The sequence below is a fragment of the Coloeus monedula genome (genome assembly GCF_965178545.1).
Source record: "Coloeus monedula genome assembly, chromosome: 2".
Taxonomy (NCBI): domain Eukaryota; kingdom Metazoa; phylum Chordata; class Aves; order Passeriformes; family Corvidae; genus Coloeus; species Coloeus monedula.
In genome coordinates, this window is record NC_138782.1 from 117476001 (window position 1) to 117497523 (window position 21523).

The 21523-nt window shown below is 50.1% G+C and overlaps 1 protein-coding gene across 1 annotated transcript in view; it reads left to right on the forward strand.

Annotated features, from left to right (window-relative positions):
• Positions 1-21523, forward strand: part of XKR6 (XK related 6) — a gene marked incomplete at its 3' end in the record, with an annotated part of 165849 nt that overhangs the window by 130540 nt on the left and 13786 nt on the right. The window contains exon 2 of the mRNA XM_082300550.1: positions 15221-15417. Coding sequence (XP_082156676.1) covers positions 15221-15417 — 197 coding nt within the window. The remainder of the gene's footprint in view (positions 1-15220; positions 15418-21523) is intronic.

The following is a 21523-nucleotide window of genomic DNA, read 5'->3' on the forward strand; positions in this document are numbered from 1 at the left end:
GGACAGGATTTGAAACAATAAAAAAAGGGATTTGAACATACAAAGAGGGATCTAAACCCACAAGAAAGGGTTTTAACCTACAAGAAAGTGTTTGAATCCACAAGAAAAGGTTTGAATCCACAAGAAGGAGTTTGAACCTGAAAAAAGGGCTCTGAACCCACCTGGACACTCCCCTAGGTGGTAGGAGAGAGCACACAGGGACTGTTCCTAGTTGGGTGTTGAGGTCTGGGCCAACATGTGGGATGGTCTGTTGGAGGCAGGGAAGGATGGAAGATGAAATGATGAATCTTTTGGTGGTCTAGGACAGTCACTGGTGTTGAGCAGGTCTTCCTGCCATGGCTTACCTGCTTAGGGAGCTCAACAACTTGATGTTTTAGGGCTCAAATAATGAAGTTTTAGACTAGGATTTGAAGGATTCGTGTCCTGGGCTGACACACTCAGAGTCAGCTGCAAATTTTTAACTGGTCAGGCCCTGGCTGTGGAGGCAAAGGGCAACCTGAGCCAGACTGGGAGTTTGTAATGCAGGAGTTGTGACAAGTCCCAGCTCCCTGTGGATGCTCTGCAATCCCAGGTTTATGGGCAGGACATCTCTGGGAGCTCGTTCCAGCCAGGTCTGTTGGCAGGTCTTTCCAAATCTCTGCAAACACAGGAGGACACAAATGTCACATCCCACGATATTTGAGGTCCTGACTTCTGTGGAGGGCCAGGCAGGACTTTTAGGGGCAGGAGGGCTGACAGGCAGTGCCAGGCTGCACCTGGGCACTGCTGCAGGGCTCCTTGGAACACGTCCCTTCCCTACAGAGCTGTCCCCTGAGCCTTGGCCAAGAGCCACCAGCAGCAGGGTGCAGGACAGGTCACTTGAAGATGGGGAAGAGAAGGGTCCCAAAAGCAGGAGATGGGCTGTGGCACTTCAGATCAGCTACATGGACCTGCCTGGGGAGAAGTGGGTGGTGGGAGGGGGTTCCCCAGGGAGGAGCTAGGGGAAGCAGGGAAAGGGCATTTTGGGCTAGGAGTGAGACCCTCACTGCATCCCAGAGTGGTTTGGGGTGGGAGGGACCTTAAAGATCATCCAGTCCCAGCCCCTGCCATGAGCAGGAACACCTTGCACTGTCCCAAATTGCTCCAAACTCCATCCATCCTGGTCCTGAACACTTCCAGGGATGGGGAATCCGCAACTTCTCTGGGCAACTTCTCAGCTGACCCCACTGACACCGGAGTTTTTCTTCAACCCACAACTGCAACCCTCCCAAGTCCAGTTCCTTCAGCTCCTCAACAACCAAAACACCTGCTCTGCTCCTGCTTAAGAGCAGATCCCTGGAGTGTGGAAATCTCCTCCAGCTCCATCCCAACAAGCATCTCCACTACCTTTCCCAGCCAGTTCTGCAACCTCCAACCCACAGCCTGAGCTTTCCCAACCACACTGGCCACACACCTTCCTTCTGGGGAGGAACATTGCCTGGGATCCTTGCCTCACTGCACTGGTTTAAATCATCCCTTCCAGAAGCAAGATCAGAGGAGATCAGGAGAAAAACAGTGGAAGCCAAGGTCAGGGCTTTGGAGGCAGCACACAATTCCAGCAGGGAAAGGCTGCGTGTTTGCACTTCGGAGAGGCATTTGGGCAGTAAATGACAGAGGCGCTGAATTATTCCGGGGGGAGAGGGAGGAGGTGTGAGCACAGGAGGGGAAAATCCATGCATTCATTACAGAAATCAATAGCCCCCACGTGTCACTGAAGCTGGCCTGCCCCCAGAGAAGTGCAAGATGGAAGAGACCTCCACTGCTTTGCTGAGGGGAGCAGAAACTCTGCCCGAGCTCAGCCAGGGGAAGGTGCCGAGGGAGATTATTCAGTGGTGGTTCCTGAGTCACATCTGGATCAATGCGTTCAGCAATTTATTGGTGCTTCTGGGATAGATCTCGTGCAAGCAGCTACGACAGTCAATGTTAATGCAAACATCCTCCACGCAGGGCAGGGCAGCTGCCTGGGCTGGAGCAGGAGTGTGAGAGGCATCCAAATGGGCTGGGGAAGCATTTGGAGCAGCAGGAGGTCGAAAGGACGTGTGAAATGAAAAGCTTTATTTCCTTTGGATGAAGCGCTTCCAAAAGGAGCCCATCCAGCAGGGACAGGGAGAAAAGGACCTCCCCAGCTGGTACTTGGACTTGGTGGTCATTGCAGGTCCCTTACAAATGAAATTATTCTATTCTATTCCATCCCATCCCATCCCATCCCATCCCATCCCATCCCATCCCATCCCATTCCAAATTAAACCCCACCAACCACCACTCGCTCAGGGGAAGTCACTTAACCTCTCCACCTCCATTTCTCCACCTAACTGTGCATGAACATCCCTCCCTTGGGCTGAGCTGCAGGATTCCACACCTCGCCTCCCAGATGCTGCTTGCTGGTAGAAAGCTCCTGTGACCTCATTTGTGTCACTTGGATAAACTGGCTGCTGGCACGAGAAGACTCAGCTGCACCCGGAGGGTGGTGGAGCGAGGACATGGTCAGGTGGCTTCACTTTTATTAAGCTTCAAGCAGAAAGCTCCATTTAAATTAGTAGGAGAGGAGGAAAAAGATAAAAATGCTGTGATACTGGGTAGTGCTGTGCCTGGGCTGGTTCCTCTTTTGAACTTGGCCACTAGAAGGTGGTCCTCTTTGCAGTATTGTTTAGAACCAGTCTTAATTCAGAGTTACCTCTTAAATGAAACAACTGCAAGTGCAGCCACCCACAGGCTCCTGCGTAGCTTGACTTGCTGCATTGTATTATATATATCCTCACTGGGAGCCCCCAGCAGCTGGGAGAAATCCTGCAAACAGGCAAAGCTGCTGGCAGACCCCTGGTTAATCACAGGGCTGGGAGGAGACTTGGAAAACAACGGTGAGTGAAGCAGGGAAGGATGCTCAGGTGAACTTCCTAAGGGATGTTTCTGCAGGGATCAGCAGGATATGCCGATGGAAGAGTTCCTGTACCTTCTAAAAAGGCTGTGTCTCCTCTCCTGCTGGCTGAAGACATCCTGGTGGCCTTTGGAAAGCCACCATGAGGGGATGGCGTGGCTTGTCTGAGTCTCCTGTCTCTCCAAAGCCCTGGGAGGCTGTGCTGTGCCAGCAGCGAGTGTGTGTTTGAGAGGTGCTGTTGTACTCGTGGCCCCCTCGAAGAACAGGGAACGTGCACACTCCAGAACCCGCCAGTACATTTCCTCTGGCCAGGAATAGCTGATGAGTAATACAAAGCAGCAGAGGTAATAAATATTAAAGAGCTGGAAAATGTTAAAGTGCATGGACAGCGGAGCTGACAGGCACTGTGGGTGTGAAGCGCAGGGATCAGGCTTTGGTCCTCATCCCTCCGAGAAAAAAGTGTAGGAATAAGAGTTGCAATTATTTTTTGTTAATTGTGCGCTGAAAGGCATCGCGCATTTGAGCAGGCTGGTGAGCTCATCCCTGGCCCCATTCCCTTTGTGTGTCCCAGCCATGGTTTTCCTGGTGTGATGTGTCTGGAGCAGCAGAGACACAGCCAGTGGGAGGAAGGAGATGCGACACCAAGGGTCTGAGGAGCCCGTGTGGTGATGAGGTTTTGTTTCCCAGGAGATTGCGTGGCTAAAGGATTGCAGATCTGGATTAAGTTAAAATCATTAAGAAGCTTAACTTTCCCTTCCCTGGAAGTGTCCAAGGCCAGGTTGGATGGGGCTTGGAGCAACCTGGGATAATGGAAGGTGTCCCAGTCTGTGGAAGGGGGTGGACTGAGATGAGGTTTAAATTCCCTTCCAACCCAAACCCTTCTGTGAGTCTCTAATTCTGTGGTGGGTGCATTGAAGGCGACACACGGCAGTTCACAAATGGCATCTGTCCCATCACCAGAGGTCACTGGAGTTGAGGAACCAACGTTCTGCAAACTCTGAACTGCTCCCTGCCCCTCTCAGCCCGTAGTGTGGCTGTTCCTCAGCCAGGGCTGACGGTGGTGGCACTCAGATGCCATTTCTGTGCTGGAATTTTCTTCCACTCCCTGCTCCTCCCGCCACACATAATGCTATAAGGTCCATGGGGCACCTTCCACCCTCTCCCAATTCTTCCTTCACTTTGCAAGAGCCAAAATGCCCATGAAGACCTTTCTCCCCCTTGTTCTGGTCCCCATCAGGATCCGTGCCGAGGTGCAGCTGGCTGGGACTGACTGCGGTGGGACAACAAGGGTTAAACTCTTTCCTGGCAGGCTGGGAGGACACCGTGTGATTTCTCCGAGCCCGGAGAGGAAGGCAGGCCCTCACTAATGTATGCGCAGCTTCTGTGGAACTAAAAATAGCCATGATCTGAGGCTGTTCTTCCAGGATTTCACAGGCGCTCACCCAATTTTTAGCTCCTTCTCCTCAAAGGGATGGCAAAGCGAAGGCGACAGTCGCAGCCCTCGTGCGAAGCCGCCGCGTCGGGAGCTTTGCTCCAGGGATGCCTCTGACCCCTGCGGCACAGGGGAGCCGAGGATGTGCTGCTGAACGCACAGTCCGGGCTCTGTGGCGGTCCCTGGCAAGGCTGGGGTGGGCTCAGGCATCCCTGGTAGCTGCTGAGCAGCATCCCGAGGATTTTCTGGGAACCCTGATGCCCTGCTCTGGATGCAAACGGCGGGCAGAGCACGCTGCAGCTGGCAGCGAGCCACAGCTCTGACCCTGGCAGCTCTGCAGCAGGCAGCAGCTTCTTTTCAGCTGCACCAGCTCTTCAAGAACCAGCTTCTCTTTTCCTAAGCAGAATCCTTTCCCCCTAAACCCTTCCTGGCTGCTGTTTCTCTGGCATGCTGTTTGAAAATCCTCGAGCATCCACCTCCTCAGCTCCACAAAGCCGCTCTCCATGGAGGGTTAGGAGAGGCTTTGCTGCATGAAAAAGTCTTGTCTGGTGATTTCAGGTCCTGCTGAAGCATCAGTCACCCTGATGGCTGGGGAGAGAGTAAATACTGTAAATTCAGGGAATGCTCTCCTAGAATCCATATCTCTTCCCTGATCTCCCAGCGACAGATGTGACCCCCTTGTCTTTTCCAGCAGCCAGAGTGTGGGGATGGAAATGTCTCCCTCTGGGTGAGGGAACAAATTCCCAGTTCTGTTACTGTGATCCTGGGGTCCACGTTGATTTTTGAGGGTTCAGACCAGAGGCAATCTGCAGTGTCTGTTCGGATCTCTGGATCCACTACCCCAAACTGGTTTGTTACACCCCTCAGGAAGTGGGAAACCTCTAGAAGAGAAAACCACAAGTTTTCCATATTCAAGGGACTCACTGAGAGGAAAAGTCATGGCTTTGCCCTCTCCTGCTCTGCATCCTCCACCAAGGGATCTCCGTGAGGAGATGAAGATGTGTCCCTGCCATTGACTGGTATCCCAGAGTAATGCCAACTTCTTCTCTCCTGAGATATCCTGTGGCTCTGGTGAGTCCACAATGCCAAATCACTTCTCAAGACCATCTGGGTTAAAACGCTGTAACGTGACCCATCCTGTTCAAAGGGTGACGGGGCTATTCCCATGTGCCTCTGAGCATCATGAGCTTGAACACTCACGTTTTCGGAGTCCGCAGGCATTTATTTGGGATTTTCTTTGGCATTTCAGGGAATTTCCCTGAAATTTCTCTTGCTCGGAGCCAAGACAAGTCAATCCAAACCCCTCGGCGTACTTTCAAGGCTTTCAGCTGTTCCTGCAGGACTTGCTGGATTGGGACCAGTTTTATTTCCACAAGAAGAGCCCCGATGCTAAACCTTATTTTCACAAACACACTTGAAGCAAAAACTCAGTCTGAGTCCAACTTCCTGGTCCCTGTATAAAGCTGTTTAACAGCTTTGATTTAAAACAGAAGGCTTTGCCAGAGGCGATAGCACCGAGTGTCGGAGTATCCTTTAAGCAAATAAGTGTGTGCAAAACAGGGAAGGGACTGGGGTTTAAGTATGCATAGGTCACTTAGGCAGGGAATCTGTGATAAAAGAGAGCATTTGGCTCAGTGCTAGGACCATCCCACGAGTGATAGATGCTGTGACATGTCTCTGCAGCACCCATCACTTGGATATCCTCTCCAGCAGCCCCCGCTACTCTGCCTCCTGCTTCATGCAGCATGGAGATGGTTCCCACATTAAAATCACAAGGAAAGGGCATTCATGCTGTGGTCCTGGAAAGGTCGTGGGATTTGTTCTCCTGTTTTAGAGCTCTACGTCTCGCAAGATAATTGACGAGTGAAAACACAAACATGATTTCTATGAGCCTGAGTCGAGACAATGGTGGCTCCTGCTAGAAAGCTGTTCTCTGATTCTGTATTGATTTACTGAGCAGAGATCTGGAAATGGGGATTCTGCAACCTGGATATCCAGGGGAAGCCCGCAGCCATGGGGATGCAGCAAGGAGAGGCTGCCTGGCTGCTTCCAAGATCGGGGTTGTGGTGAATATGTCAACAACACATTCAGGACTATTTTTGCAAATAAAGAAACACTGGGCAGGCTCTGGCTAAGCACTGATAGTTCAGTAACAGCCAGGCTGGGGAAAGATTGACAAATCAGTGCCAAAAAGTGGGGCTGTTTAGGGCTAACACTTCCTTATGGTTTGTTTCTCTTCTTCTGGTTGTGATCTTTCAGCCTGTGAGTCAGAGAAAATTACTCTGCAGCTGGGGAAGGAGAGCAGTCACAGAGATAAACCCCAGAAACATCGCCCAGATGGAGCAACACGAGCAGCTCCTGCACCTTTGGCCTCTGGAGTTTTATCTGCAGTGATGCCCTTGCCCCACTTTCCTGCCCTGTGCAGCTGCTGGAGGTTGTGACCCCAGTGTCTGTCAGCAGGATGAAATCACACCTGCAGCCCTGCCTCTGCTCCCACAGTCCCAAATATCCACTTAAACCTTCAGCAGAAAGGGATTTGAACCAAGACCAGGAGCGCTGCCCCAGAGGAGGGGGTGTAGGTTTATGTCCTCTTCGCCTGGCACTGCCACCGAAGCAATAATTTCAGAGGAGCCAGGGACATTGCTCTGGAATTATCAGTCACAGCACCCTGTTTCGTGTATCAGAACCCCCAGATTATCAGCCGTGAGTTAAATCAGCCGGAAAATGCCAAAGCTGTGGGAGCCAGATCCTAAAAATCCTACAGTGTCATGATTTTATTATCTCTCTCCAACTATTTGATGGAATTGACTCTTTCCAAGGAGGGGATGATTTGTAGACTTTCTTCAAGTAGTGGAAGTGAGCTTGGGCTGAAAATCATTTCACCATCCCTGGGAATGTTCAAAAAACCTGTGGATGTGGCACTTGAGGACATGGTTTGGTGATGACCATGGTGCTGGGCTGATGGTTGAGCTCATTGATCCAAGAGGTCTTTTCCAAGCTGAATGATTCCATGATTCTGAAGTGATTTGGGTTAAATGTTGGAATAGGATGCCCAGAGGGGCTCTGGAATCTCCATCCTTGGGGATTTTCAAAACCCAACTGCACCAGACCAACCTTCTCTAACTTCAAAGTTATCCCCACTTGGATGGGAGCCTTGGTCCACAGACCTCTAAAATCTCCTTCCAACCGAAATTCTTCTATGATTCCATGATACGATCCTTCCCAACATAAGTTTTATAAGATGCATCTTTTGAGGTTGGTGTGCAGTAAAGCCATCTGTGCTTTAAAACAGCTTCAGACTGGTTTAGAATACGAAGTTGTAACAGTTTATCCTGTGCAGCAGAAGACTGGGACAATCATTCCTTCAAATACAAATTGCAGTTGAACACTTGGCAAAAAGCGAGAGTTTCTAATACAAATTATTAATTCTTTAATAGGAGCTGATAGAAACAAGTAGATAAGACTTAGATCAGAAACTGCAGGGCAGAAGGACTAAACCCCTTGATGAACCCACTTCTTACTGCATTTTATTCCTTTTTAGTTATAAACCATATGAGAAAATCCCCAAAAGTTGTCAGAAAGCACTGAGAACCCCTGTTCTGAACATCAGGGCCCTTATGAAGGTCATCAAAATGGTGATTTAAGTGTGTGTGGTCGGGATGACCTGTGAGGAGGTTGGATTAGAGTTTGTGCAGAAAGAAGGATCCATTTCTTATTTTTGAGGTGGGAAGTGATCTTTCCCAGGTCAGCACGGTTTCGGCCCAACACAACCAGCAGGGCTGTAAATAAGTCCTGCACACCTTTCAAGGCTCAGGCCAGACCAGGAACAATTCCCTAGAGATAACTGGGATGCATCTCCTTGCTCTGGAGGTCTTTGATGCTGTGGGAGCAGCCAGACAAAGCTGTGGAATATCAGCACCCGAATGGGACCTCATAATTCCTATTTGATACTCGAACTAGGAACAATAATAATCCATCTGTGAATCCTTATCACTGGCATGTGACATTATAACAAAGAAAACAACTAATAAATGTTGATATTGAGCATGTTAATGGTGGTGTCAACTTTGAGTTTGGTTTTTTTTAATAGACAGCGTTTCACTTTCATGCTCCCCTGTCCCTTCAGTGCTGCGTCTCCTATTCCTTTTATATCAGTTAGAATGAAAATAATTCATTAAAATTAAAAAAGCGGGCCAAAGCCGCAGCTGGGGTAAATTGCCAGAGCGCTGTGGATGCCAGCTCAGTCCAGCTGAGATCTGGCCTCACGTAACCTCATTGTAAGGGGATGTTCAGGCAGCCTCTGCTCCGAGCCTTCCAGCCCAGCAGTTACACGTCCTCGTTTCCTCGCCTCCGAGGAGTGGGATTTTAATCAGGGAACACCCTCCAGTGCATGAGGCCCCTTGCAAGAGGACAAGGTGGCAGGAAGGTGAGCCCTCAGCTGAATGGCACCCCCCATTCCCAGCATCTCCCTCCAGGAGGGAGCACCAGGGAGAAGGTGGGTGCCATGAGGTGGTGCCCATCCATATGGTGTGTGTTGCTGCCACGTCACCAAGGTCACATGCACGCTCCTGTAGTGCCAGGATGTATTTCTGAACATGAGCCAGCAGAGTGACAGGTGGCCAAGAAGTCCAAGGGCTTCCTGGATGGAATATCCAGCACTGGTGTGGCCAGCTGGACCAGGGCAATGCCCATCCCTTCTGTTGGCACTGTGGGGACACCTCCAGACGTGGGGACAGCTCTGAGACCCTCCTGACAGGAGAGACCTGGAGGGGCTGGAGCGTGTCCAGGGAAGGGAATGGAGCTGGGGAAGGGGCTGGAGCAGCAGGAGTGGCTGAGGGAGCTGGGAAAGGGGCTCAGCCTGGAGAAAAGGAGGCTCAGGGGGCACCTTGTGGCTCTGCACAACTCCCTGACAGGAGGGGACAGCCGGGGGGGTCAGGCTCCCAGGGAACAGGGACAGGAGGAGCAGGAATGGCCTCAAGCTGTGCCACATTGTGGCATCACCATCACACTGGGGAACAACCACCCATGGAAGTGTTCAGGAAGTGTGGATATGGCATTTGTGGACATGGTTTAGGGTCGAACACGGTGGTGCTGGGTTGCTGGCTGGACTTTATCTTAGAGATGTTTCCCAGCCTCAACGATTCTGTGATTCTGTGGTTGGGTCTGGCTGAGATGGAGTTTGTTTTCCCCACAACAGCCCCCACACTGCTGTGCTTTGCATTTGGAGCTGGGAAGGTGTTGGTAACACCCCAATGTTTTGGCTACCACACAGCAGTGCTCCCACAGCATCAGAGCTGTTTCTCCAACATTCCACCCCACCACAAGGCTGGGCATGAGCAAAATCCATTTTCCATATACCTGTACTAATAAACCGAGTAATTTCAAGGCCTTCTCATGGGCATTGCAGCTTCACCACTCCCGTGCAGGGCCAGGGGTTGGACTCAATGATCCTTGTGGGTCCCTCCCAGCTCGGGATATTCTGTGATTCCACACCAAATTCTGAGTGTAATCATTAGATTGGTCCAGGCATATTCGGACTCTCCCAAGTCATCATAACCTGTGCAGGCTTCAGTAATCTGTAAAGGCCAGGGATCATTCCAAGTGCTGAATATGGAGGAAGTTTCCTGGTTTTGGAGGCTGAGAGAGTTCATTTCTTGTGTCTTGGTCCACTGGCCTCTGGAAAAGTGATCAGACTGTTATAGCCTGAGATTCCTGCCCTTGGTCAGCTTGTGGCTGTGTGGGACAGGCCACCAGGACCCTTCTGTCCTCAAAGCACAGCCCAGGGCCTGTCCTGATGTGCCTTTCTGTGCTCCCACGACCCTTTTACACATCCACAACCTCCTCCCCTCAACCAGCCCGTTGCCAGAGTCGTCCTCCTACGTTTCCTGGTTCCTCTGGGAGCCACCTCTGTGAATCCAACCATGCCAAGGCCCAGGCATGACCCTGCAATAGTTCACCCTGTAAAATCGTCAACAAAATCCCTGGAAATTTTGGCCAGGGCTAACTAAATGGACGTAGCCACAAGGAGTCAAGCCTTGCCAGCTGGCCGTGGACTGCTTCATTTCATGACACAAACCCAGAGCCTCAGCCTCCAGAATCCAATCCCTGTCATCCACATGGAGCAGCTTTTTCCACGGCGCTCAGGGTGGGTTGTGCTTTTTCAGCAGGAACATCTCCTCTTCTCCCTCCCAGTGAGCTCCTGCAGCTCTTTCCAAAGGTTATTTGACCACATCTGGTGGATTTGGATCCTTAAAAAGGCGCTTTGGTGCAGGGACAGCAGTGACTTTGACCTGAGCAGTTCGTGTGCTGCTGTGACATACGTAGTAAATAAGCGTGAGGGTAATTATACCAACAGGAATTCTGGGAACCCTGCCAGGAGGGAGGGGACAGCCAATCCTTTGTGCACTAAAAAAATTTTAAAAAAACACCACCCCAGTCCCCCTCCCAACCTCAAATTAGTTCTATCTCTTGAGGCCGTGATGAGACTTAGAACTAAAAATATGCACAAATATACACACTCGTATATAAAAATAGCCAGCATTCCAAAAAAAAAAAAAAAAAAAGCCCGAAGTTGGGCTCCTGTATCCAAAATTAAGCTCTTAAATAAATAAATTAGCCTGATTTTCAAAAGCACGGAGCAGTGAATGGTTTTCACTGACATAAGAGGAAGCATCGTGTTGCTAAAGATTGAAGATCAGGCCTGAATATGGATTTGAAAGTCTAATTATAGAAGCCTGTTTGCCACCAGCTTGACCGAGAACAACGAATTTCAGGTGAAATGACATTGATTTTTTTTTTCTTCTTTTTTCTGAGTTTGTCTACACTTAACCAGCATTAGGAAAGGTTGGAAAGGCTCTCAAAGAAGTAAATAAAATACCACAAGGAAACGGATAAATTGGACTAAAACTGTTTACCCCAGTTTTGTGCATTTGTGTGAGGAAATAGGGTTAAGAATTATCAGTGCTGGAGCTGGGTGAATTCTTAGGTTGATTAATTAAGTGGGCATTTATTAATTGGTGAAAGCCCACAAGGTAGAAATATTACTTTTCCCAGTTATTCTCACAATCCACTGACATCAAGAAGGAATGGGATTTTAGTCCTTCCTTTCCTCTCTTTGCCAGATTTGGGTCTGAAGGATGCTGAAGACAAAGCACCGTATTTTTTCATGGATCAAAGAGAGTAAATAGGGAAATGTATTTACCTTTAGCTGCAAATGGTCCTTGGAGCTGCTTTGCTCACACTGTCCAACATTTGCCAAGGGGTTCCTGAGGTAACAGTGATGCCTTGAGAGGCCTCCTATAAACAGAGGCTAGACAGGAGTAAGGGAATAAAGGTAGGTATTTATTTGAAAGGCCTGCAAAGGTACCCGTGGGGAGCCAGAGGCCACTGCCAAGATGGACCCCAAGATGGACAACAGGTCACGAGTTCTTCACACTTTTACAGGTTTGGTTCATTTGCATATCAGGGTTAATTCTCCAATTAAAGCTTCAGTTTAATGATGTAATTTCTCGTCGGCTTGCCACCCTCTCAAAGGCTTTTGGTTTATACTTTTTGGGCCTAGGATGGTCTGGGTGTCCTTGGAGAGCAGGCCTGGAGAGGCTTCGTAGAGTCCTAGCACGAGAGAGCAGAAGTGAACAGGCTGCAAGAAACTTCAGAGTTACACACTGGGCAGTACAGGATTTGAAAAATATAAAAGTTAAAACCTAAGGCATCAACAGTCCCATAGGAGATGGACAGAATTGTCCTTTGAGGTCAGATTGGGCAGGGCTGGGATTTTTGGTGTGAAGGAATTATGTCCACCCTGGCTAGAGGAGCATCAGCAGGTAGGGCTGTGCTCCATTCATGTGGTGCTTAGAGGCAGGGGACAGCCCTAAAAGATCTGGGGTTTGATGCCAAAAAAACTTTGAGAGCACCTTTTTGGTGCTCTCTGACTCGGTTTTCCCATCCATGGAAGAGGCACAATGCAGGTGACCTTTGCCAACAGTGAGGGAGAACTTGGTGTTTGTGCCATTGCCACTGATGGAGACAGGATCAGGGCATTGTGTCAATCCCATGTATTTGAATGTTTTTCCATGCCTTCTGCCTCCATGGATCGGTGTCATGTCCTCTCTCTGTGGCCAGTAAGAAAAATTAATGCTTAAACTGTGTGGATGGTGGTGAATCCCTAGAGAGTCACCCTAACCCCAGAGACCCAGGAGAAGTCATTGCAGGACATCGTGTCCCTTCTGGCAATTTCTTCTGATTCTTTTTGAGTGGCTCAATGTCATTGTTGCAGTTTGGTTCAGCCAACCTGGGGGGCTGGGAAAAGTAAAGATGGTCTTAAAAATAACCCAAAAATTTAGAAAGCTGTTGGAAACAGCAATGTGGGAAAGTAGAGGTGTAGGAAATGTGCGCTGTGAGAAGGCAATTAGAGAATTTTTTTCTGGAGGAAAGGAGGCTCAGGGGGGACCTTCTTGCCTTCTCCAACTCCCTGAGAGCAGAGTGGAGCCAAGAGGGGGTCGGGCTCTGCTTCCAGGGAACAAGGGACAGGATGAAAGGAAACAGCCCCAAGTTGCACCAGGGAAGGAGTAGGTTGGACATCCAGAAGAATTTCTTCAGGGAAAGGGTTATCAGGCAGTGGAAAGGGCTGCTCAGGGAGGTGGTGGAGTCCTCATCTCCGGAGAGACTTAAAAACCATGTGCATGTGGCACTTGGGGACATGGGTTAGTGATGGACTTGGCAATGCAGCGGGAATGGTTGAACTCGATGATCTTAGAGGTATTTTCAAACCTTAATCATCTAAGATTCTATGGAACTGTGAATTTTTTTAGTCTGGAGAAAAGAAGGGTTTACATGGCAACTATGTGCAAACAGGTGAAAGGCTGCTGCAGGGTGAAAACCAATAAATTCTTCTTGTCCGTGGCTGAGGTAATGAGAAATGAGTGGTTTAACCTTCTGAAGAAAGGTTTAGGTTTTGTGAACCAGCAGGAATGGGAGCTTCTGGGGAAGCGGAGACCATCCAAAATCACAGGACAGATTTGGTGGAAAGAGTTTGGCAGAGGTGATGGTGGGCAGCACCTTATGGGCAGCACCACTCGGCTTTTGGTGGCCCTGTGTCGCTGACATTCTAAAAACCATTGCATTCTCCTTTTCTCTGCTTTCTCCTTGAGCCACGACACTCGCTCTGACTTTGCCGTTCCAGCTAAACTGCATTTATTTAATTCCTGGCATGGGTGAAGGGAAGGCAGGATCCCTGTGCTGTGCTGCAGCTCCTGGGGTTGGGGTCTTCCCATGGAAATGCCAAGTTCAGGTGGTGGGTTTGGGCGTTGGGAGAGCAGGTGCTCCACGGCCATTTCCATCCCACTCGGGGTCTGCTGTGGATGTCACACCAGTGTCACCAGTGTCGTATGTGACCGGCGTAGCATTTTCTCGAGTGTCGAGCCCCATCTGGTGGCTTTCCTGCGTCATTTTTTGTGTCCTTGCAGTTCTCTTTCGGGATTTTTCGCCTCCTGTGCCGGTCAGCTGCGAGCGGGCAGGGAGGACAAGATGCTGGAGAAAGGGCAGGGCTCGCAGAGCTGCCTCTGCTTCTCTCCCAGCTCCCCGTCCCTGGGTGTAATGCGGAGCTCCAGAGGCTCTCCAGGCTTACGTCCTTCCCTCCTGCTCTCCCCGGCTGTGCAGTCTCGCCCGAGTGGCAGGGAATGATCTAATCGTTTTGGCCAAACCCCAGTTTGTGCCGTGAGCCCCTCCCAGAGCCTCCAGAAGGCGCTTCATCCCACTGCCGTGCTGGCAGCGGAGCTGGGACAGATGAACAGTCCCGGGAGGGGACATTTCCCACTACTGACTGGCTCGGGCGACCAGCTTTAGGGTCAGCATTAGGTGAAATGGTTCCCATCCCAAACGAGGTTACAGCCACCGCTCAGGATGAGAAGGAAGAAGATCCAGTATTAGGTTGTCAGTCCCTGGAAGTGTCCAAGGCCAGGCTGGGTGAGGCTTGGAGCAACCTGGGATAGAGGAAGGTGTCCCTGCCCATGGCAGGGGGTTGGAACAAGATGGTCTTTAAGGTCCCTTCCAACCCAAACCATTCTGTGATATCAACAAGCATTAGAAAGGACCCTGTTAGGGGTCTTTTCTTAAATGCCACAAGTCCTGAGACAGAGGCAATGGTCGAGCTGTGCCTGTTCATGCATGAGACACCTCCTTCTACTCCCTCATTGCCCAAAGTCTCAAAGCTGACCAGTGACAAACTGTGGCCTTTCACATCTGTGCATCACACGTGCTGCAGGTGAAGGTGGGGTCTCATTGCTCCACCTGTGATGAAATTGGGTCAAATCCAAGAATCACAGAATATTCTGAGCTGGAGGAGACCCACAAGGATCATCAAAGTCCAGCTCCTGGACAACTTCACGGATCCTGCAACGTGCCTGAGAGCGTTGTCCGAACACTTCCTGAGCTCTGGGATCTATGAAAGAAGCTCCTTACCAGAGTGCTGGAGGGGTTTCAATGGTCTGTCAAGCCACTGCCAAGTATTAGGACCAGTATTTGTTAAGTAGCTTCTCTTCTCGTGATGAAAATTAAGTGAGGGAGTTGTTTCTTGTGCTTCCCAAGCATTCCCAAACATTCCCCAGGCTTCACATTTGGGGGGAATCAGTTAAAGTTTTCCTACCCTTGCAATACAAAACCCACTTCATTATATGGTTTCGTTCTCAGGGCAGCATCCAGTTTAAGGTTGGGCTTGATGGTCTTGGAGGTCTTTTCCAACATTAATGACTGGTCAGACTCTAAAAGTGCTCCTCAGATCTTGCAGGAGAGAGTGGAACTGTGCAGCCCCTGGTGTCTCCTCAGAACCCCAGTCCCCCCAAACAGGTTTTGCTACACGTCAGCAGCTCACGCCCAGTTTTCCCTCCTGTTTCCTGCAGGTATATCCGAACTATGTACCTGGGGATCCAGAGCCAGAGGCGGAAGGAACACCAGCGGCGTTTCTACTGGGCTATGATGTACGAATATGCAGACGTAAACATGCTGCGCCTCCTGGAAACGTTCCTCGAGAGCGCCCCTCAACTGGTGCTACAGCTCTGCATAATGATCCAAAAGAACCGTGCAGAAACATTACCATGTAAGTGGCCCCCTCTTCCCCATCTTTCCAGCCTCTCCCCTCTGACCCCAGTGCTCAGCAGCTGATGGATGTGTTGCTCACTTCCCACACCCCTGGCTGGGGGCTGCCGCTTCGGGACAAATCTCTGCTGCGTTCGCTGGGTGAAATTTCTGATCGTTCCTCTGAGGAAAAAAAACTCGGTGTCAAGGAAAAGATGGGATTCAGCTCTTCCACGCCCAGTCCAGGCGAAAGGAATGATGGTGTTGTCAGGAGGAGGCGGGCAGGCTCTGCTGCTGTGGCACCACTTGCTTGTCGCCTGGCACTGGGCAAACACGACCATTCCCTGGCTCAGTTTCCCTCCCTACATAAGTAGGGTGATAAAACTGGCCAGATTTGAGTTTGTGTTGTGAGGACAAATGGTTCAATGCCTATGCAATGCTCTGATGGTGTCAAGTGTGAAAAAGGGGCTTTCTTTAATAGCTGAATGCTGTAGGACCTTTTTTGATGAGTGCCCAGGAATTAAGGTCTTGTCATTGGTACCATGGTTCTCACCAAGCCCAGGAAAAGAGAGGCACGAGGCAGTGGAGGGGATTGTGTAGGGACAGAGAGGTAGTGGAGGTTTCAAAGGCAGACAGATGAGATGAGGCTTGGAAGCCACCACAGGGAATATTTTGCCAGTTCTGATGCCCATCCCTGCTGTGATGTGCTGAGCACGGGGCATCTGTCCCAACTGAGAGGGACATGGCCCTGTCCCAGCCCTGGGATGAGCAGCTCTCCCAGCCCATGGCCATGCTGGCAGCCTGAGAGTGACCAGCCTGAGGGAAAATCGTCCCTTCCAAGGACCAACAGTGGAGCTGCTGGGTTATTCAGCCCCTGCTCAGTGCACACACCAGGGGTGACACTCAGCTTCCCAAAGACAGCCTGGTTGGGCCCTGTCATTTCTGAGGAGTTTTTGGAGCTGAGGTGGGAACTGAAATTTGAATTCTCTTTGGGGTTAAATTTTGCTGGTTTTGCCAAGGTCACCACTGATCTACAGCATCAGGAAGCCTGACCGTTCTCCCTTTCCTCTGTACTTGCAGCATGTCCATCACAGTTGTTTATAGAGGCCTCCCTCCTCCTATTTATGCAGTCTTTTCCTGAAACCTCTCATCACGAGCTCTCCAGGCCTCCAAAGTGCTGACATGATGAATATGCCTTTCTACAACTCCTGCTAGAACGGCTCACATTTACCAGCCCCCTTTTCCTGCTGCTTCCAACGTTATTAACCCGACTGAAAATGCAGAAATCACAGCCCAGGAGGTTTGCCAGGGCATTCTGCAGATTGTTGGACCCGCCGCAGAAAGCGCCGGGTGAAGTTTGTTGGCCTCTGTTGTGCTGCGAGTCAGACAACGCGGGAGAATAATCCCTCCAGGCTTTCAAATCCGTGGCTCTTGCACTTTGCCACTTCCAGGCGCGGCTGCCTAATCCACTGAACGAGCTGCATCATTTTTCCAGCATCCCCCTCCCCTCCCTTTGCCGGCTTTGCAGTTCCTCCGCTCCTCCAGCGCGCCGAGCCGGCTGCGCTCTCTCTTCCAAGGCAGCGCACGTCCCCGCCTGCCTCCCCGAGCCCTGGAGGGCTCTTTGCCTGCCACGCTCCAGCAGCCGAGCTCGCCGGGTCCCCAGTGCATCCTCTCCCCGCATCCCTCCCCGCCTGTGCCAGGGATGCGGGCACTGATGGATGAGAGCAGCGGAGCTTGCTCAGCGCTCCTTGACTCCGGTGCAAGGTTTCCTAGAGCTCCTCCATGCCCGTTCAGTGCTTCTCTCTTCCTCCTCCTCCTCGCAGACGGTCCATAATGATACAAAAGCAAATTAAATGCTGAGAGGAGCCGTTGTGAAAGGGAGCATCAAAGGTTTTCCCTTAAAGCAGGCAGAAAGCAAAGGGAGATGGATACTGTTAGGAAGGCAGTGTGTTTAAAAATCAAATCAAGTCTCTCCTGGCTCATCGAGTCTGTGGGAGCGTGGCTCATCACAGGAAGGGACCAGTTCTGCCTTTAAACAGGGACAGCATCCACTGCATCCCTGGGGGATGCACACTGGAAAAATGGCCCAGGGAAGGGCTTAAAAGCCTGGCTACAGCCCCTGCTGATGTGTCCAGATTTCAGCTGCTTCCATACATCCCCCACAGACTCTTATGGATTCATTTAGTGCCAGACAAGGTCAGTTCACCATTTCCTGTGGCATACATCCCTCCTCCGAGCCCCAGCCCTCCCTGCTCTTTAGATTGCAATTCCAAGCCCAGGCTCCACTTTTCCCCAAATAGGTCAACTTGTATTTAAGGAGCTTTAAAAAAGGGAGTTACTGGAATGGCTATCAGGAGGTTTTGCTTTTGTCTCCTAATTCCTGTGTAAGAGACCTGTTGAGGAAAGAAGAGTGAACACACTGGAGGTCTTTACTCAGACCCAGAGCATCTCCAAAGCATTTCTGCATGGTGGCAGAAAGGGCTGATCTTGGAAGAATGCGTAGAAAGGGATACGACCAGGATAATGCTTAATTTCCTGGGTTTCGATCTACTGAGTGGGTGGAAAAAAGAAAAGCCTCACCATGCCTTGCAAGAGCTATTTGACCCTGAGAGGTACCTGTGTGAGAGGGTTGGGTAGGACCTGTGTCTGTTGTTCCTTCAGCACTCAAAGAACGGAGCAGTTTCACCCAAAAGTGAGAATCTCCAGCAGCAGAAGTGCTGGAGCTGGAATTGAGCTCAAGACCCAGCCTCAGTAAAGCTTGGGACAGGACCCCTGGGATTTCATGGGGGTCAGGATTCATTCCTGTATCACATCCCCGGCACAAGGCAGAGCAGATTCCAGCTTAGCTGTCCTTGCCTGAGGAAGAACAGAAAAGAGCACGGAGAGAGAAGAGGTGAGAACTCCGTGTGCTCCATCAGGTGAGAGCCCAAGCTGGAATTCTTTGGCTGGTGGAGCAGATGGATCAACACCAGCTCCTGAATATCCACATGGGAGGAGCTGGTGTTGGTAGGCATGGTCTCTGGGAAGGATTCATCTGCTCCAACCAGAGCTGGGTGAGCCCAAAACAGAGTCAACAGAAGGTGAGGAAAAAAGTATGGATCCAATACATGGATCAGCCCATGTTCAAAGCAGCTCAAGGAGGTGGGATGAGGTGCTCAACCTCCAGCAGCACCTTTCTCCAGGGAATCTGGACAGAAGCTGGGTGATACATTTAGACATATCCTTAGGATTAAGCTAAAGGAGGGGATGGGATGCTGGAGGGGATGCAGCATTGTCCCGCCGTGCCCAAGGTTTAGGAGAGGATGAAAGGGTGTCCATCTCTCAGGCTCTTGGGCAGTGATGGCCAGAGGGCTTCCCCTGATTTAAATCATATATTTGAAGGGGGAAACATAACATTAACAACAGAAAAAGCCAGATCCTCATTCCATAATCACTCCCAGCAGATAATCCACTTCATTCCTTGCAGAACAAACCATCCTTAACCCACTCCACCCCTCAGAGGTGCCACTTCCTCCGCGCCAAGTGGGAAGGAGCAGATCAAACAAGCTTAAAGGAGACACCCAACCTCTAGGCTGGCAGGGAGGTGAGAGGGATTCCAGTTTTTCTGGCATAAATCTCCTCTTAAAGAGGTTTGCTTTCACTTAATTTTTTTTTTCACGTGGCTTCTTTAAGGCTTAATGAGATTTAGCAGAAGCCCCAGCGTCTTTCCACTCATGTCACGAGTTCTTTACACAAGGATTTCTGCCTGCATGAGGCTGCAGTTTTCAGCACAGGGTCTCTCCCTCCAAGAAAAGCCACATCTCTCCACAGATGCTGTGTCCACCTCCTCAATAACCCTGCAGCTGATCTGAAAGAGATTTGCAGCATAAACCTTCCTTTCACAAAGTCCTGCTGGAATCTCTGGAATTTTGGGAGGTGTCTGCACTTTACACAGCCCTCAAAAGTCGGCTGAAGATGCTCATGTATTTAAGGAAAGCAACATTAACGTATGGGGGGTCATTTTTTTTTACACAGAGTGATACAAATTAGGCATTAAAATGGGTTTCAGATATCTGAGCTACACAAGTGTGCTGGCTGCAGAGTTATCCTGGTGGAGTTTACAAAACATCTTGTCCCTCCCAAAACAAAGTCCTATTTTTTAATCATCTTTTCTCTCTTCTCTACCATGTCTGGGGGCCATTTATTATAATTTTTGATCCCTTTTTGCAGGGGCAAACTAAAGATGATTTTCCCTGTCACTTAGTTTAGAAGACTCAGCTGGTCAACTGAGTTAGAATGGGACCTTCAGCCTGCAGGTGCTCAAAAATGTGATTTTCAAATGGCATCAACACTGGCCTGAATGTAACTGAAGAGACTAAAATCCCAATGTCTCCAATGAAAGTGGGGAAGAGACTTGTGAGATTTGAAATTTCATCCTTTTCACCACATGAAGGAGCACTAAAAGTTAGTGCAAGACCCTTCATGCTGGTCTGGGCCAAGCAGGTGTGTCCAACAATGCTCAAACAGGAATCCAAACCCCCAAATTCAATCTCTGTGACCTCACAACACAAAATCGTCCCCATTTATGCAGAATCCCATAACCTCATAAATAAATTAGGGTTTGTTCTACACAGGCACCAGACCCCACGGAGATCAGTGCAAAATTCAATACGGCATCTGCAGATTCTGTGTGGGAAAGTCCTATTTCTCCAAAGCAAAAATTCTCTTCCAGACTGACACATTTTTCCTAAGATCCACCAAGAAAACGGAATAGTGTGACTAAAGAAGTCTTTGCCTTGTAAAGTCCTCAGTAACAGGAGATGGCTTGGGGACAAGATCTACCAGAGTCACACTCTGGGCTTTGGCTCAGGTTCTGAGACAGATCATGAGGAAAAAGAGATGCTAAAACTTTGCCCAAAGGCACATTTTCTTTTTTCCCTTTTTTCTCATGTCATTCCTTGGGGATTAAAAGAAGTGGGAGACATCCATCACCCAGCCCTGTTTTCCTGTGACAGAATGGAAAAGCAGTTGCTCATTGCCATGTGGGAAAGGGACCCCACCAGTCCTGTGCTTGCTGGGATAATCTGCCTTGAAAATTTGTCCTGACTCCACCACAATTTCCCTTTAAACGTTCACCAGCAGCCCAAGGAGGCCCAGATAGCTCTGAACTCATAAGCAGCTCACCTGGGAGGCCACTCATATGACTCCAGTGTTCTGCCAGACTGGGGCATATGGCTCTGTTCCTGCCTTCCCCTCCTTCCCACCAAAGCCGGATGACAGGGAGCAATTTGGTGCCCTGCTGGAAACGAGCCGCTGGTGCCCGGCCAATTCCCAGCAGCATCAAAAAGCCATCTCCACAGTTGGCAGTGGCACCGAGGACGCCTTGCTCTGGCATGCTGAGAGCAGGCCAAGCCTGAGGCACGCTGGCATGGGACAGCTTGTCCCGTCATCAGCCGTATCGTCCCAGCGCGGTGGGATCCAGGAGCCTTTGGAGCCAGGGACAGCTTTTTTATTTTTTTCCAATGGGATTTGGAGCCAGCCCAAAGAGAGACATCATCCCTTCGCCCATCCCCACCTGCAGCTTCTCTGTCCACCACCTTGCCATGTCTCTGGCTCTTATTTTTGGAGTGCTGATAAAACCCCGTCTGTTCCGTACCACGTGTCACCGTCACACACAGGACACGGCACAGCCAGGAAAGATGAGTCACCATTCACGGGACAGTGCTGGCAGGGGGCCAGTGCTGCCAATTTTAGGCTTTGTCAGGCTGTGGTAATCACTGGGAAGAGGTTACATCATCAGAGCACTACACCAGCATTAGCTCATGCTGTTCCCAGGAGCTGCGGGCCAGCCGGGAAACTGAGGCATGGAGAGAGGTTTGGCTTCTTGTCAAGCAGATTCCAGGTAGGAAATTCGGGGGATTTTTGGGTAATTCCATGCTACAGACTTTCTGGAAATACCTCTCATGGGAAATTTGGGATTAGAGCATAGGAAAAGGTGCTGTTGCTTAGTGAAATACATGGGAATTCAATTCTTTTTAGCTTCAGGTTGCTCCTCTGTGGGGTTCTCATCAGGCATCTAGGAGAGCATGGATAAACAGGACCTCTGGGATGTGCAAAAAACCATGGAGAAGATGCCAGACTATTCTGTA